General features: G+C 44.8%; 1 protein-coding gene across 4 annotated transcripts in view; it reads left to right on the top strand.

The window, feature by feature from the left end:
• Positions 1–17401, top strand: part of DTYMK (deoxythymidylate kinase) — a 43178-nt gene that overhangs the window by 14689 nt on the left and 11088 nt on the right. For 2 of the 4 annotated variants that reach the window (XM_068120193.2, XM_068120174.2), the window contains 5 exons: positions 6899–7004; positions 8300–8335; positions 9533–9738; positions 10869–10977; positions 16568–16658. In XM_068120193.2, the coding sequence (XP_067976294.2) occupies positions 6899–7004; positions 8300–8335; positions 9533–9738; positions 10869–10977; positions 16568–16658 (548 nt within the window). The remainder of the gene's footprint in view (positions 1–6898; positions 7005–8299; positions 8336–9532; positions 9739–10868; positions 10978–16567; positions 16659–17401) is intronic. The other 2 variants (XM_078778603.1, XM_068120184.2) reach the window with 1 other exon arrangement.

The following is a 17401-nucleotide window of genomic DNA, read 5'->3' as shown; positions in this document are numbered from 1 at the left end:
ACATTTAATGGGGGAATAAGGGGAAGGTCGGCTCTACTGATTGTTATTTACATGCAATGGGACTAGGGAATGGGGGACTGGGGAAAGTTGGGGAGTATTGGAGAAAATAGGGGAATATTTACAAGCGGATATGGAGGCCAAATTCCATATTCGCAACATTGCACCCTTCTCTACCCTCGGGGCGTCCCGACCCGATAAATTTTTACCTACTTTAGTGTGGCACGCAATGTAGTTCCCTCTACTATTAACTCTACCCTGAGTGCGACAGTTTTACAGATATTCACAAATGAGTAAATATGTCCCCCTGCGACGTTGCACCCTTCTCCTCACAGAAACACACCCACAGGATAACCGAATCCGGAAAGAATTCTTAAACTAAACATACAGCCGGTAGGGAGCATTATTTACAAGACTACGCTGCCATTTACACTACGATCCAGGACCTGTTTTTGGAGGAACACATGCAGATGTTATGCATAGAGAGAGCGCGCTTGCCAACATCGATACACCAACCCACGAGTGCTCTGTGGCCGACGGCCTTTAATAACGTGCAGAGCACCCTTCCCGAGCATCAAAAGCACCACCCCACCACCAATCGGTGCAGTCACCATTGTTCATTGGAATAAAAATAAATTCGACAACCCCTAACCCTGCAGGTGTCTCTTGCTCTTCTTGTGGTGCACTTGGTGTTTAACTAAAAGTGGTTCACCTGTATGGCATAGGTGCCACGTTGACCCATAGGTCCATCCCCGGGTGGTGCTTGGCCGCAAACGAACTGCGGTCCATTGTGGGTGGCCACAAACATTGCGGTCCATATGGTGTACCGATCCAGGCAGCGAACAGCGAAAGTGCAGGCCCACAACTGCGTAGCCAGCACCTCTCTCTCCTCTCTCTCTACCCCAAAGCCAGATCCTCGGAGGTGGGAGACAAAAGAAGAAACAAGTGAGTAAGGTGGTAAGGGCGCAAAAGTGCACGCAATATAAGGTAATGCACACTGGGGGCACATGGGAACCAGGTGAGACAGGTACGTTCCTATCGTACGCCCCCCCCCCACCAGGTAACCTACATGGCCCCTCCCTTACCCCTTACTGTATCCACAAAACACAACACTACCCATAAACATCTACTTTACAAATCAACAAACATCCCTACTGTCTTCCCCGTTCCTCCCATAAACCAAATTCGTCTTCTCTCCCTCCTAACCAATCAAATTTGCCATTTTTAACTCTCATCAAAATTTGCCATTTTCAACTCAACATCAAAATTTGCCATTACCAATTCATCATCAGTCCCTCCTAGGGAGGGAGAGATGGAATCACCCCAATGTCTCATCCACGTCGTGATGCGTCTCACAAATCCTCACAGCAATCTCATTTCCTGCAACAAACAAAGAAAACACAGGTGTGGAGTCATCATCATCACCACAGGTAAGTGGCTGCGTATGGTGCGACAGGTTCATCAATCCTAACTATCTCCTAAATGACTTTAACAACTTTACACTACCCGGGGGCTTTCTCCGGCCAAACCATTGGCCCTCTTACACTATGGGTTCTAAAAACCAATTCCCATTGGCCAAACTGTGGTGCTCTTCAATTTGGGGTCTCACTCCCCCGATTCATCTCCCGGTGCCCTCGTACAATTTCTGGGCTGCGACGTGTACCTCTCCCAGTGGGTCTACCCACCTGCACACCTCCACCACTGCAGTTGCCTCCGAGCTTACCTGCTCCTTACCCTAACCTAACTACCTGGGGAAGGCCCTCTGGCACTCTCCCCACTCGGTGCCCTCTCTGGCACTGGGCTACCCGGGTCCGTCCTCCGGATCCTCGGGCCCCATCCACAACTCTACCGGCTCCCAGAGCCCACCTGCGGCCTCACCTGGCCGACATCCTCACAGTGGTGGAGTGCCCAACCAACTACACACACTAACAGGCTACACGCCCAGCCATTTCCACAACACTAATGCACCCATTCACAACACCATTCTGCAACCGCACCACAAATGCCAATATCCAACCACAATTTACCTGCACCCTCTACCTAACACTTACACTACCCGCCCCGGGTACTCGTGAAAGGGGTCCACTCTTCCCCCATCCACACCTTCGCACCACGCACACCACTCCATACCACTTACTCCAACTCTCTCCACACACCTGTACTTGCACCCTGTGCTCTCACACCTGGTGCCACCTGCACCCTTCTCTCCCCAAGCGCATTCGCGCTGATCCACAACACTCACTACTCATACACTGCTCCACACACCTGTCCAGTTGCACACCTGTGCAATCACACCTGTTCAATTCTCACACACACGGCATCATCTCAGCTAACTACTCCCTTCTGAAACTTGCGCTTCCCAGTCGTCCCTTTAACTATTGCGCTCCCTCGTCATTATAATCCACACTAATCTACCTGCGTCCCCACTACAGGTATCAGTCACTAACTAAACTTAACGTTACCTAATGTCAATCTTCGCTAGATCCCTACACACCATATCCTAACCCACCCGGGCTAGTTTTCACTGCCATACACCCCATAATCTAGTGCTCCTTTGCCCCCCACATGGGAAGGATGGTGGATTTGCCATCCCACCACATCGGGGGTCTCTCACTACCAATTTTGCACATCAAATTTCAACAAATCAAAAATTTGCCAATCATCTGCCAATCACTGTACCATTACCAATCATCACTGCCAATCCTCTGCCAATCATCAAATTTTGCTTTTCTCTAATTTTGGGTCCAAAACACTATCCTCATCACCCAGTCGACTCACTAATACCTCTCGGTGCGCCAATCCCTGTCCAAAGCCCGGCTTCGTAAAGCCAAGCAATGGATGCTGGTTGTCTTGTGCCAGCGGCTGAATGCGTCCGGCACTCGGTGCAGGGACGGGGGCTTACCCGGGCCGAGATCCCACGCATCACCTCGGCGTGGAGCCATCCAATGTCCCGATCTCGACCTGCCGGCACGTCTCACCAAAAAGTGGTCGCCATGACGACCCTTTCTATCGGGCCGCCCGCTCCGCCTAGTGGAGCACGGACGCGGCCGTTCAAAGCGAGGCCCAGCACGCACCGAGGGCCCGACTCGGCTATAAGTCGTTCTAAACTCTACCCCGTCTAACGTCGATGCTTCACCTGCATGCTTACATCCCGCAGCCCGTTCCTTGCTCACACATCCAGCCGTTTCCATGCCCCTCGTACCGTTCCTTACACACCCAGGTACACCCATTCCACTCACCGCCTTGGTCACACACCTGACCACCGAACACTTTGGCACACATTCGTCGCTCGCACACCTCACCAATACACCTCTTCGCGCCCCCTCCTCGGTCACCTCCTCTGTGACAATCACAGGTGTGCTCTCATTCGCACACCCAACCACGTGCCTTACCACCAACTCCAGCGTGCATTCCCACTCACGCTCTACCATTCCAGGTGTACATCCTTCCATCCCAGGTGTACATCCTCGCTCACCTGTCACAACCAGCTCACTCTCCTTGTCACTCTCACTACTCTCACCTCCACTCGTGACAACGCACTCACCCTTACTCTTGACAGCACACTCTTTCCCCATGCACCTGTCCGTCACACACCTTTCTCGCGCACACTCTCCCGTTACACCCTCTGTAACACTCACCACAGGTGGACACTCTTCCTTACTTCTGACAGCGCACTCTTTCCTCATGCACCTGGCCGTCACACACCTTTCTCGCGCACACTCTTGCGCACACTCTCCCGTCACACCCTCTGTAACACTCACCACCCCGCGCTTCCATGTGCTCCCTCGCACACGCGCTACGACCGACTCATTCTCGCCAACACCCTCACTCCTTGGCACGCACTTTTTCCTCACACACCCCAGAGTCGGACTTTCTTGCACACCTCCATTTTCGCACACCAGACCTGTCGCACACTTCACCAACGGCCTCTCACGAACACCCGGGTCTATCTCGACCCCCAAGCTTATTAAATCCCCTGGCGCATCATACGCACGACCATATTGGTCACCACTTACACCGGGTCCTCTTCCTCTTCGCTTCTCCTCCATCACCTGCGAATCCCTCATCCGGTTAATGAGCACATCATCACGATCCAAACACAGACTTTGGACCAATTCTTTTATCTCCTCTTTTATCTCTTTCTTATCCCCTCTCCGTCGCTTCTTAATTTCGCTCATCCCTTCTTCCACTTCTTCTAATTTGTGCTTCACCTCTTTTATTCCCCGGTACGTCTCCTCAAGCTCGTCCTCCAAGGCTACCTTGACCGTTTCCAGGTGCGTCCTCACCTGCCGGTCCTTCGTCTCCATTACCTCTATGACCTCGTCCAACCTCGTTGTCAGTCCCTCACGTACCATCTGACATTCCCTCTTCGTCGCTACCAAGTCATCTTTTAGTTCTTTCTGTGTCGCCTTTAAACCTCCTAATACCGCAGTGTTCCTTTGAACCTGCTCCACTAACTCCGTCTGTCCCACCGTCAGCTGCTCCACCTCCTGCGTCAGGTCCTCCATGCCCCCTTGTAACTTTACAGTCGCCTTTCTCACCTCCTTTTCCATGTGCTCCTCACAGTGCCTCACCTCCTCGCGCACTCCTCCGACCTCCTCACTCACTCCTCTTCTGATCTCCTCTCCCATCACTTGCATCTCCTGCCCAGATGCCACCCTCATCTGCTCCATTTCCTCCCTGTGAGCATCCAGTTTGGTTTCTACCCCCATTCTGACCCCCTCTATCTGCTGCTCCATTTGTTTAACTTCCCTTTCCGCTTGGTCCCTCATGTCCCTCAATTTGCCTTCCATACTGTTTTCTAACCCCTCTAACCCATTTTTCACTCCCTCTATCTGATTCTCCTGGGCAGCCATTCTATTTTCTACCCCCATTAACCCATTTTTCACTTCTTTTATCCCGTTGTCTAACCCCTCAAAATTATTGTCTATCTTCCCAAATTTCTTGTCTAACTCCTCAAAATTATTGTCTAACCCCTCACTGGTACCCCTCGCTTCGTCCCTCATTACCCCCATTTGCTCACTCTGAGCCCTCGCTTCGTCCCTCATTACCCCCATTTGGTTTCCCATTACCCCCATTTGGTTTCCCAAGTCATTCCTCAGGTCTTCACTTGTCTGGACCATGAGCGCCTTTATTTGTTCCATAAATAGGCCCCAATCCATCGGCGGCGCTGCTACGGTCGCGGGCGCGGTGACCAGCGAGGCGCCATTTTGCGCGCCCGCTTCTTCGTGCGTGACGGCGCTATTTTGCGAACCTGCCGCCCTCACTGCTTCGCTCTCCTCCTGTCCCTCATTTTGGTCCTGGATCGACCCTACCTCACTCTCCCCTACCGGACCCCAGCCGTCTTGATCCGCCATAGCGCGACTTGCAAAATTCGAGTTTCGTAAAACAAAACAAATTTCGGCCGCTCCAAATTTTGACCAAATTTTTTTTTTTTCCTCTATTCGTTTTTTTTTTTTTCAAAATTTGGTCGGGCCTCGAATCTCACTCCCGACACCAATTGTTACCGACACTCTCCCGTCAACGCCTCACTCCTGGCGTGCACTCATGAATTACCCGATTGTACTCGAACGTCGACGAAGCCGCGCTACGCTGGCTCAATAGGAAAGAGAAGACACCCGGCTGGGTTATAATGACACAATACGACACCAGGGGTTCAGTTCTCAAGACCTCCGGAGGAGGTTATATTCGTGCGGAAGGTCAGATTACAGGGACGAGAGGTACATCATAGGAAGACAGGCACTTAGACACAACCTTATATTATTCCCGACAGACCACAGAGAAACAGGACAAAAACTGACTCACACGGGGATTGATGACAAGGAAAGCGGGTATTCGATGGCCAGCACAAGGTGCACCTTGTGCTCAGGGACAGGATGGCGCGGCCCAAAAGATGCAGGAGGTCTCTCAGCGCTCGAGGTGGCGTCTTGTCGTCTCAAGCTGGGGGCGCATCTGACGTCACGTCCGGCAAGCGGCTGCGTATATCCGGCGGGGAGTGACACGCCCTCGGCTCGTTAGCTCCGCCTCGTGGAATCGGCACGTTGCTTCTCATTGGGTGCGTGCGGGGGGGGTTACTGGCTCCGCCCCCGACGAGGAGCTGACAGCCAGCCCCTTCGGGGTAACCCCGTGGAGCGCATGGTCTGGAGCTAATCGAGCCGGTGTGAGGACGCATCCTCCCCCGCTCCGCCGCCATCCCCTCTGTTGTTGTTGTAATTGTTGTTGTAGTTGTTGTTATTGTTGTTGTTTGGGGAAGAAGATGGGAGGAGGTATGGGAAAGGTCCTAAACTCACTACTGATGCCATATAATCACATTCTGGTGCAACGAAGAGTCATAATTAATGGAAACGAGGCCTTAACTGACATAGATTAAGAATAACTAGGAAGATGTCCGAAAGTTGTCTACGTGTGGTGCGGTGGACCTGGGCACGACATTTAATGGGGGAATAAGGGGAAGGTCGGCTCTACTGATTGTTATTTACATGCAATGGGACTAGGGAATGGGGGACTGGGGAAAGTTGGGGAGTATTGGAGAAAATAGGGGAATATTTACAAGCGGATATGGAGGCCAAATTCCATATTCGCAACATTATATATACACACCTCGTGCTAATTAAATTTTGGTGGAAAGTTTTACTCATTGTGGCCAATGAAGAATGCATGCTCATTAGTATATCTGAATGGAGTTTGAACTTGTTTGATATTAGATGATAGGGTTCACATTTTTAATGGAAATAACTTTTAATGGAAATAACACGAACTTTTAATGGCAAATTTTAATGGAAATAACACAAGTCCATGATGTGTATGTACCTTGCCTATTGTACTTTGCATAATTTTCAAGTTGCGTTCATGAAATAAATTAGGATGTTGACTTGCACCGCTTTGAATGATTTGTGTGCAGGTTTTACAAAGGAAATTGATAAATTAATTGCTGAATACCAAAGGAATCCAGAGTCTTATCGTGAAGTCATCCATTTGCTGAAATGTGCAAAGGAATGCGAAACCAGGTAAGAAGTCCTCTTCCTTCCTCTCCTTCCCTTCCCCCTTTCATGCGTATGTGACACTTACTTTTTTTAGGTTTATTTTTTTTCTTTTATCCTTATTCGTATGAACCTTCCAAATTCAATTTGGTGAAATAGCAATAGCTGTTTTATCTTTGTGTGGTTATCAGGTTGGCACTGTCATTTGTCTGTCAGTTTCTCCATGCAAACCTCATCCCAGGAGAAAAAAAATACTTTGCTGATCATGGAGAAAAGCAATACTCCTTAGCCGACAACTAATGAATCAGTCAAGTGAGAATCAGCTGTTTGAATCTACACCAGAGGAGATTTATGTCTTCAACCAATCATTTGTAAGTGATGGAGTGTCACCAGTGTTGAGGTCAGGAGGTGGACAATACTGTTGTGGTTTTAGGAACCGGCCCCGAAAGCAATGGGACCGAACATACAGCTGTAGTTATTTCCATAATATAACGTTAGAGTAATTGTTTCCCTTGGTGTAGTTAGAATGTAATACAATGCGTTGGTGAGGGGTGGAGAGGTTTCTCCCCATTTCCTAAGGGATGATTATGTTTTTGTTCCAAGTTTCGCAGCGTGAGCATTCATGTTTTAGTTTAACATTTTTCATGCACCGCCAACGAAGTCACCAGAAGTATTATGTTTTCAGGTTGTCCGTCCGTCCGTCTGTCTGTCCGAGAAAGGTTTTTGTTACCGCGATAACTTGAATGGCTGAAGAGATCTTCGTCAAACTTTGTGCAGGTATTCATAATGAGGTAAAGATTAACCGATTCGATTTTGGGGTCACATGGTCACAGGTCATATTAGGTAAAAATCCTGTTACCGCAATAACTTGTGAACCAGTGATGGGATTCTAACCAATGTTGGTGGAAGTATGTATTATGATGCAAAGATCAACTGATTTGATTTTGGGGTCAAAAGGTCAAAGTCTGTTATAGGTTTATAACTTAAGAACGGCTGAAGGGATCTAATTCAAACTTGGTATAGGTATGTGTAATGATGTAAAGTTCAACTGATTAAATTTTTGGGTGAAAAGGTCATAGATTAAATGTCTGAGGACCCAGTCAGTGAGGCACACTTGTGACCAGGTGTCAGGTCAGGTAAAACTTGTTACCAAGCTAACTTGTGAACCAGTCATGGGATTTTCACTAAACTTAGTATAATTGATAACGCACATTCACAGTTTCTAGCACCACCTGCATTTCACGCACTGCACTGCACACTCCACAGTCACCCACCCAAGACACACCCAGTATTTCTCCTCTCGACCCCTCCCTTCCTTTTAGCATTTGGGTCCGCGGAAGCACGACTGCTTCCACCCGGTGAGCAAGCGGCTGTGACCCTCATTCTTTTTCATTACTGTATATATCGCGGCACTTTTCATTGCTTGTGACCATTATTCTTTTGTATATTTTTTTTACTGCCTTTCTTTTTTGTTGATGATTGCTTGCTTGTAATTAAAGTGGTAACATGGTGTGCAATATGCATCGAGGAATGCAGGTCTGATGCACTATACATGATTCCTTGGTGAAAGTGTGTTTACTGCATGTTTCCAGTATCTACCAACCCTCATCTCTGAGGCTACCATCAACATCTTCATACGAATAGCTGAATCCAGGCTGCCAGCACCATTTATAGCAGGCCTGTGCTGCAAAATTGATTTGAAGATGTAGTACAAGTTATTTTTTGTAGCTCTGCCTCTCCGGCTATTATGCTGCTTTAACTTCATGTCGTCCTTCTTCAATGTCTTCTGCTTCCCATGACATTGGACTGTGTTCTTATTCCTGCCACGGTTCTTCAAGTCTTGCAAGCACTTTGCATATATGTCTTCATTTTGCCTGCTAGACCTTATCTGGTTCTGCACAGTTTAATCAGATCACTAGACATTAATATTTTCACTTGCATAGTTTCCCTCCACTGAAACTTAATCTCTGGGGGCACAGACTCGTATATCTGCCATTTTATTGCCTTCTTCTTCTCTGAATCATTTTGCGTGATGATGAGGTTAGCTGACCCGATTGGCCCTTGGAATTTAACTTCATAACCACCTTAAAAAAAAAAACCAAAAAAAAAAAACCTTTAGAGGCCATTTTCCCCCGCAAAGCGGGGGTTGGCCTTTTTCGGGCACCGTGGTTGTTGTTGCTTTTGTTGGTCCCCTTTTTGAAGCAATGTTTTACGGCCGGATGCCCTTCCTGCCGCCAACCCTGTTTGTCGCCTTTTATGACAAACAGGGAATTACCAGTGAACTGGTACTCAATTAGCCGACCTCGGAAGGATGACAGGCTGAGTCAACCCCCCTGGTGTTAATTCAGCGATCGACCGGGATTCGAACCCAGGATCCTAGGATCCTAAGCTGGCACCCTAACTGCTAAGCCAACACCAGGCATCATAACCACCTACCCAGTCCTAATTAGCCATTAAGGCATGGCGTAACCAGGCCTCATGTGATTTTCTTTCTCCTGATGTATATCTTCCATCACCTGACATTTTAGTAGTTACAGTGTAAAATCTGTTTCCAGAACTGAAGAATCAAAGGAAATGGAATGTACAAGGAACCTTGTTGACTGCACTACAGCATCAGAAGATTGCCTGCAAGACAATGTATTGCGTGGAGTTCTTATCGTCTTTGAGGGAGCAGACTGTAGTGGAAAAAGTACACAGTCAAGCAGGTTGGAGAAAGACTTGAAGAGCAGGAGTCATAAAGTGCGTTTGATGCGCTTTCCAGGTCAGTTTTCTGTATAGTTATTTATTAAATGTTGTTTGTCTTGTTTGTTTGAAAGCTTTATACTCTACTTATTAGGCAGTTGACCAATCTACAAGTCCAGGCCTCAAAAATTTAGCTTCCATAATCTATGCCACATAACAAAAAAGAGTGAGTCGATAAACTACGCCACTTTTAGTTCTTGCGACACGTGTGATTATATGCATTAATGTTTCCGTCCAGCAATGTAAGCTGGCACCCCTGAATTGACCTCATTGCGCAACAATCTAGGGTTTCCGATTGGCAACTGAATCGCATGACCAAGATGGCAGCGCCATTGGAAAGTTGTACATGTGAGGAACAACAAGCAGTTATCCGTTTTCGATGCGAGGAAAGTGCGAGAGGAATTGGAATTTACAGCCAAATGAGTGTACAGAATAGGTCATCATCCCTGCAACAAAACAAATGTGCACAGGTGGATAGAAACGCTTGAATAAGGCAGACCGAGTTCTTTATTATGCCTCCTTCGACAAAGTCATCTGAGGCATCATGTTTTCGGGTTGGCCATCCAGCTGTCCGTCCGTCCATCCGTGATAGGTTTTCATTGCCGTGAAAACTTAAAAACGGCTGAAGGCAACCAAGCCCAACTTGGTACAAGTATGTATAATGATATAGTAATGTGGGTAGAGGCAAATTGATCGACTTCGCTATGTCCAGTGACTGTCTTGCTTAAATCCCTTTGGAATGGAATTGCGCTATTATATCATGGACATATGTAAACCAATTGCTGTAGACATCCAAATTATCCACACACAGACATCTGAGCAGCGTTGGGTAAATATATCCATACTGAAGTTTCTGGACACTGGTTAGAGACATGGAAACGGTGGCTTGGGATGTAAAAGGGAGAGTGAGCTTCAAAGATTGAGTTGCCAGAGCATGGATTTAAGCAGCAGAGAAGGGAGCAAGTGAGGATGGTGGTCGGTGGAATGGTGTAAGAAAACTGTTGAGTATTATTGATAGACGGTGAAACATTTTGACGGACACTGAGTGAAATGTTGTGCTATTCGTCATGGTGAAACACTTGAGTATGCTGAATTTCGCAAACATGAATGGTTATTGCTGTTCATGAACATTTGTATTTGTGTTTCCAGACCGTTCAACATCTATTGGCCAAGTGATCAGTGCCTATTTGGAAAAGAAGCTGGAGATGAATGATCGTACCATCCATCTGCTTTTCTCTGCAAACAGATGGGAGTTTGTGTAAGAGCTCTTTGACCAATTCCTTTATTGCTTCCTACATTTCGCTTTCAACTTTCTTCAGTGACATAGGCAGAATGAGCATTAATTTCAGCCTTGCCTACCTCCACATAAGTAACAAAACTTTATCGCTTTATCACAAGCCCGTGAAAATGCCAAAATTATTGGAGTGGATATAAAATTTGGTACATTAAAAAAAATCATTTTTTCAACGTTTTCAACATTCTCCGTATTGTAGTCGAGCAACACTTTACTGAAAATTAAGAAGTTGGTACATCTTAAATTATTATTTTGTAGAATTTTTTGCAACCTCCTTTAGTTATGTCACATGCTTCCTGAAATACCAAGTACTGTATAAAGTGGAGGTAAAAGTAGGAAGTTTAATTAATTACTCGATTCCTTTATTACCCTCACCAGAGAAGAGGGTATTGCATTTGAGTCCGTTTGTTACTTGCTGGAATAGATTCCGGCAAGTTGGTTGGTTGGTTTGTCTGTCTGTCTGTCTGTTTGTGCACAGTACTACGTCTACATTGTTGCACAGAGCATCGCCATACTTTATACACATATTTGCCTTGCCCTGGAATAGACTGTGCCCAATTTTTAACTCTCTAGGCCCAAGGTCAAGCTCAAGGTCACCCAAAATTGATGGTCACCCAATCATTTGCGCCTCCCAATTGAAGCCCCGCCCTTAGGGCGGGTACCGTTGCTAGTAATAGAGATGGCGATACAACAATTTTTACTGCTTTGCTTTGAAGAACGGGAATGAAGGGGGGGGGGGGGAGCGTGTTAATATGTCTGGTTGAAGGCTTTGGGTGGTGAGGGGGCTTGAAGCCAGATTTTAATCTTACAGCTGCCATGTTGGTGCTCGCTGTCACTGCGATGTGAAGCGAAAGACGCCTCAGAGCTGTCACATTCACAATCACTGTCGTGTGTACTCCCGATACGTGTTTCCTTTATTGTGAAAACTACCAAGTCAACAGTTAAAAGGATTTTGAGCCGATAGTTGTTATGGCCTTGGCAAGATCGATGGAGACAGCGAACTGTTAGCTTATACACCACCCAAATAGCTATGTGGAATTCTCTCATGTAGAGATTAAACCCACGTCGTTTGAACTTTGGCAGAGTTCATTATTTACTTTTAATTATCCAAAATGGCCGATTAAAAAAAGTACATTCCGGCAAGTCCTCGGTCTCTGACCGATTTTTCATTTGTTTGTTTGTCCGCACAGAATAAATATGATTTTCTCTGCAACCGTTGGTCCGATTGGCAGGAAATTTTCACCATCGGTGCACCTCCACCTGTAGAATTTTTAAAAGATAATTATGACGTCATATGTCACGTGGTTCTGCTGCCATCTTGGAAAAACTGAAAAACTTTGCACCTCTATATCTCCGAAAGCGCTGAATAGAAAAAATTGAGACATGGCTCATTGTAAAGAACTCTCCATGGGGAATAAAATATGTCGATCATGATGTCATAGGTGCCTCCATTATGATGTCATAATTCGACAAGTTCAAAACTTCATCCGATCAAGATTAAATTTATTGAGCATTTCATGTAGGCATAAATTGGTGGAGAGAAAAAATAATGATGACGTTATCGGTCACGTGGTTCGGCTGCCATCATGGAAAAACCGAAAAGATTTGCACCTCTATATCTCCGAAAGCACTGCATAGAAAAAATTGAGACATGGCTCATTGTAAAGAACTGTCCATGTGGAATAATATATGTTAATGATGATGTCATAGGTGCCTCCATTATGACGTTCTAATTCGACAAGTACAAAACTTCAGCCGATAAAGATGAAATTTCTTGAGCATCATCTAGGGATAAATTAGGGGAGAAAAAAATAACGATGACGTTATCGGTCACATGGTCCGGCCACCGTATTTGTTTTAACACAAAAGCCTTTAAAAAAACACTGAAAACACGTCTTGGCGAGGGTCTGTAGTCTTTGATTGCTCTTTCTTGTTTTTAATGCGTTCTTAAATGGCTTTGTGAAAGTGCTTGAATGTTCTTGAATAATAATGAGTTATCTTGCAAGAAACTTCAACACAGAAGGAGGCAATTGGGCCTATCAAGCCTGCACAATGATTGCCAACCTTTTTGCTGTTTGTCCATGTTCTGTTAGTTTAAATGCTGAGCATCAATCAGTGAAGCAGCACGAACCATTTTAGCTCACCTGGAACGAAGTTCAGGAGAGCTTATGCGATTGCGCGTCGTTGGTCGGTCCGCCCGTAAAAACTTGAAACTTCTTATCCGAAACCGCTGAAGGAATTGCGACCAAATTTGGCACAAATGATATTTGTTGTGTTGTGACTAAAGTTTGCTCACGGCATTTAAAAAAAAAAAAATGGGAGTCTAAGGGAGTCTAAGGGAGTCTACCAGGGGTCAAAGTGGATCCAGGTTTGACCCCCCCCAAAATAGGAATTTGCTTTTTCCTCTGAAACTACACACACTATTTCGATGAAACTTTACCACAACCTTCATCACCCATGATGTACCAAAGTTTGTTAACGGCATTAAAAAAAATCTGCCCCTCTGGCGGTCTAAGGCGGGGGGGGGGGGGGGGGTTCATAGTGGGTCCAGGTTTGACCCCCCCAGAATAGATATTAGCTTTCTTCTCTGAAACGACACACGCAATTCTGATAAAACTCAACCATAATCTTCATACCAATGTTTGTTCAAGGAATTGGAAAAATTGAGGTCTGACGAGGTACACGTGGAGGGGGAGGGGCGGTTTAACCACAAAATAGGCATGTTTTATGCCTCTGCCGACGAAGTCGCCGGAGGCATTATGTTTTCAGGTTGTCCATCCGTCCGTCCGTTCGTGATAGGTTTTCGTTGCCATGATAACTTGAGAACCGCTAAAGGGATTTTGGTCAAACTTTGTGCAGGTATGTATAATGAGGTAAAGATGAACTGATTAGATTTTGGGGTCACGAGGTCAAAAGTCAGAGGTCATGACATGTAAAAATGTGCTAAGTTGGGCACAGCTGAATGGATTTAAATCAAACTTGATAGAATTATGATAATGATGTAATAATGTGGGCGGGGGCATATCAGTCGACGTCGAAGAGTGCCGTTCTAGTTTGTTTGTTTATAGTCTTATGATTATGTTAGTATGATTCTACATGCTGCGCTGTCTTCTAGCAACCATTGAAATTGGTTTAAAATACCTTTAGTCAGTGCAGTATACTGTTTATTCTACCAGGTGAGCGCCAGGGGTATTGCCCCTATGTTTAAAGTCTTTGGTATGACTCAACTGGTGTGCCAACCGCCGACCTCAGAGCGGGCATCTGAACCAGTATTCCATCAAGTCTGGTCTGTTGAAAACAGGCTTACAAATTTGTCGAGACCTCTCATCCTCTGCCTGCAATTGTGCATAGAATGAGAATTGGCTCCTTATCTTTTGCCACAGTGTCTTCATAACAATGTGGTTGAAACTAAAATTGATGATTTGCTCATTGCTGTCTTGGTGGTGTTTCCCATGATTGTAAATCCTTTCTTTTGGAAGGACTGTGTCATGATGGAGACAATTCCCTCTTCTTTAAAATATTATTTATATACCAGTAAAAAAAATAAACAAGATATCAGAAAAGTAACACCTGCCCTTATTCAGGGTTTGAGATGGACAAAAAAAATTTTTGGGTGCTAATTTGGTCTACAAATGTCGCCAAGTTGAAGTTTTCATTAGCCAAACAATTTTTCAAAAGTGGAATAAATAAAAAGCTATAAAATAAAGACTCATTTAAGTAACGTAAACATTTCATTTTCATTTACTTAATGTGTGTGTGTGTGTATATATATATATATATATATATATATATATATATATATATATATATATATATGTATATCACTATGCATGCAGTGATAAATTCATAACACATACACACAGCATATATAGTGCAACAGCCATAGCCTGTTCAGGTTGCCCGGTTTGAGTTTCGCGGCTCGTGTCAAAAAGACCGCACCCGCTAGCTAAGTCCACTGCCCTGAGCAAGTTTTTGGACCTGTTTATCACATTACAATAATCATTGGGACCGTGTAATTAACTGAGTGATGCGCGGGTAGAGTAGGTGATCGTGATCTTCCTAATCTCACTTCCTAAAAATACCTTTCCCCTCCTTCTTCTACCTCTCCTTTCCTTCCTCTCCATTCCCTTCCTTAAACCGTCCTTAAAAGCTGCTTCTCCGTTGAACTACAGATTGTGAGCGCTCTTTGCCAGATTGAGCCAACTCATCTAATAACACCGACATCACCATAACTAATAGATTCCAACCAACGAATTCCAACAAATAGAATAGAACGATTGAAAAATGTGCTGAGAACACAGCAGCTTGTGTTGAAATTTGATATTCACAAATTAAAACTGCAATAAATGGCCTTTCAGGGAAAAACTATTTTGGTATTTTATTTACATTAACAACGTGGTATTTCTATATTTTAAATAGGAACTTGATCATGGATCACTCTGTATATATAATTCAATAAGTCTGTTCCTATGATTGTTTGTGGGTTTGTTTGCTTGTCACAGCACTATATTAAATGTGTGCTCCAAGTCATCATCATCCTATAATGAAGAAATTCTCTCTCTCTCTCCATCATCATCACCAACCCTGGTGTTGGGCTAGCGGCTAGGGTGCCGGCTTAGGATCCTAGGATCCTGGGTTCGAATCCCAGTAGATCGCTGAATTAACGCCAGGGGGGTTGACTCAGCCTGTCATCCTTCCGAGGTCGGCTAATTGAGTACCAGTTCACTGGTAATTCCGTTTGTCGTTAAAGGCGGCAAAAAGGGTTGGCGTCAGGAAGGGCATCCGGCCGTAAAACATTGCTTCAAAAAGGGGACCGAAAAACAACAACAACCACGGTTCCCGAAAAAGGCCAACCCCCGCATGGCCTCTAAAGGTGGGGGGTTTTTTTTTTTTTTTTTTTTCTCTCCATCATCATCACCACCACCACCACCACCACCATCATCATCATCATCCTCCTGTACCATATGTGATGCATACGCATTGTTTGCAAGTGGATTGCTTCATGTTCTTTTTGAATTAGGTGGAAAGAGTGGTTCGAAAAAAGTACAGATTTGAATAAAGGTTTGCAAAAGTGTTAGGATGCAAATTTTAAGCTGATAGTTATAAGAACAGCTGAAGAAAATTTGATGCAAAGGCACATCAAAGTCGACGATGTTTAAATATGCTGCAGATACAAATGTAGTAATGGTGTGTATTAAGGTGGGGCCCTCAATTTTGCTTTTTGTCAAACTTGTGATGAAATATATTCACGACATTCATCTTTGATTTGTATTTTGCGAACCGACAAATGACAGTTTAAACCCTACGTATAACTCTACATGCTATTGAAAAAGTTTTCTGGTTGCATTATCATTCAGAAAAGATTGTGTTTACCATATATCATTCAGAAATGTAACCATTATCCCTGAAAATCAGTTTAGTGCTGTTGTAAAATTGTCTACTAACAAAATTCAAAATGTACTGTTGTCTTTACCTTTGAGATCACCATTGTCCAATATTTACCTTTTTTTTTTTTTCCAATTTGTCTGCCTATTTGTGGTGTTGTTCCTGGCAGGCAGCAAATGCGTAAAGACCTAGCTGCTGGTGTGACCCTTGTGCTTGACCGTTACGCTTTTTCTGGGGTTGCTTATTCAGCCAGAAAGCCTGTAAGTCTCACAGAAAGCCTGTAACACTCTCCCCACTCCCATTTATTTCCTCATTAACCCTTTAACAAATTTAAAAATGGTTTCAGTCCTATAGTTTACACTTCCAATGTTCATGACATCTTTGTGAACAGTGATCTAAAACTTGCCTGATATTTAGGCAAATTCGTTCATGTGAATCCCAGGCAAATCTACCCCAGTCACTGGGCCTTCATACAAGAGTTGCCTCGGTTTTGCTTAACAGTCGAGTGTATGTTGCATGGGATTTACTTGTGAACAATCTTATTACCGAATGGCATCTTGTAATTGCACCATAAGCCATTGGTGTCGTGTAAATTTGCCTTCCGTTCGAGAAGTTTCCACACAAGGAATGGTACTCGCTAAGATGTTGTTTTTGTCCTTTCTTTCAGCCATCAAAGATTAAGCAAATTCATTGTTTTTATGCCTTTGAGGCTATCCGTCCTTCCCTCCGTTGTCGTTTTTTTTGTTACCATGATAACTTGTGAACCACTGGATTTCAACCAACATTTTCAGTCTTCGGACTACTTGTTTACTTTATTTTGAAATTTAAGTGAATGGAATGAAGGCATGAATGTGAATGTATTACTCACCCATGAATGATCACTTGGGTTCTCGTTGTCCTGGGAGTCTGATCGGCAAATTGCTTCAATGTATGGCAAGCTTAAAGTTAATGGAGAAGTAGTTTGTGTATTTGTAAAATGCCTCAGAATAAAACCTAATCATGA

Source organism: Myxine glutinosa, chromosome 1 (genome assembly GCF_964187855.1).
Source record: "Myxine glutinosa chromosome 1, kmMyxGlut1.1, whole genome shotgun sequence".
NCBI lineage: Eukaryota > Metazoa > Chordata > Myxini > Myxiniformes > Myxinidae > Myxine > Myxine glutinosa.
This window is presented reverse-complemented; position numbering and strand designations above follow the sequence as displayed.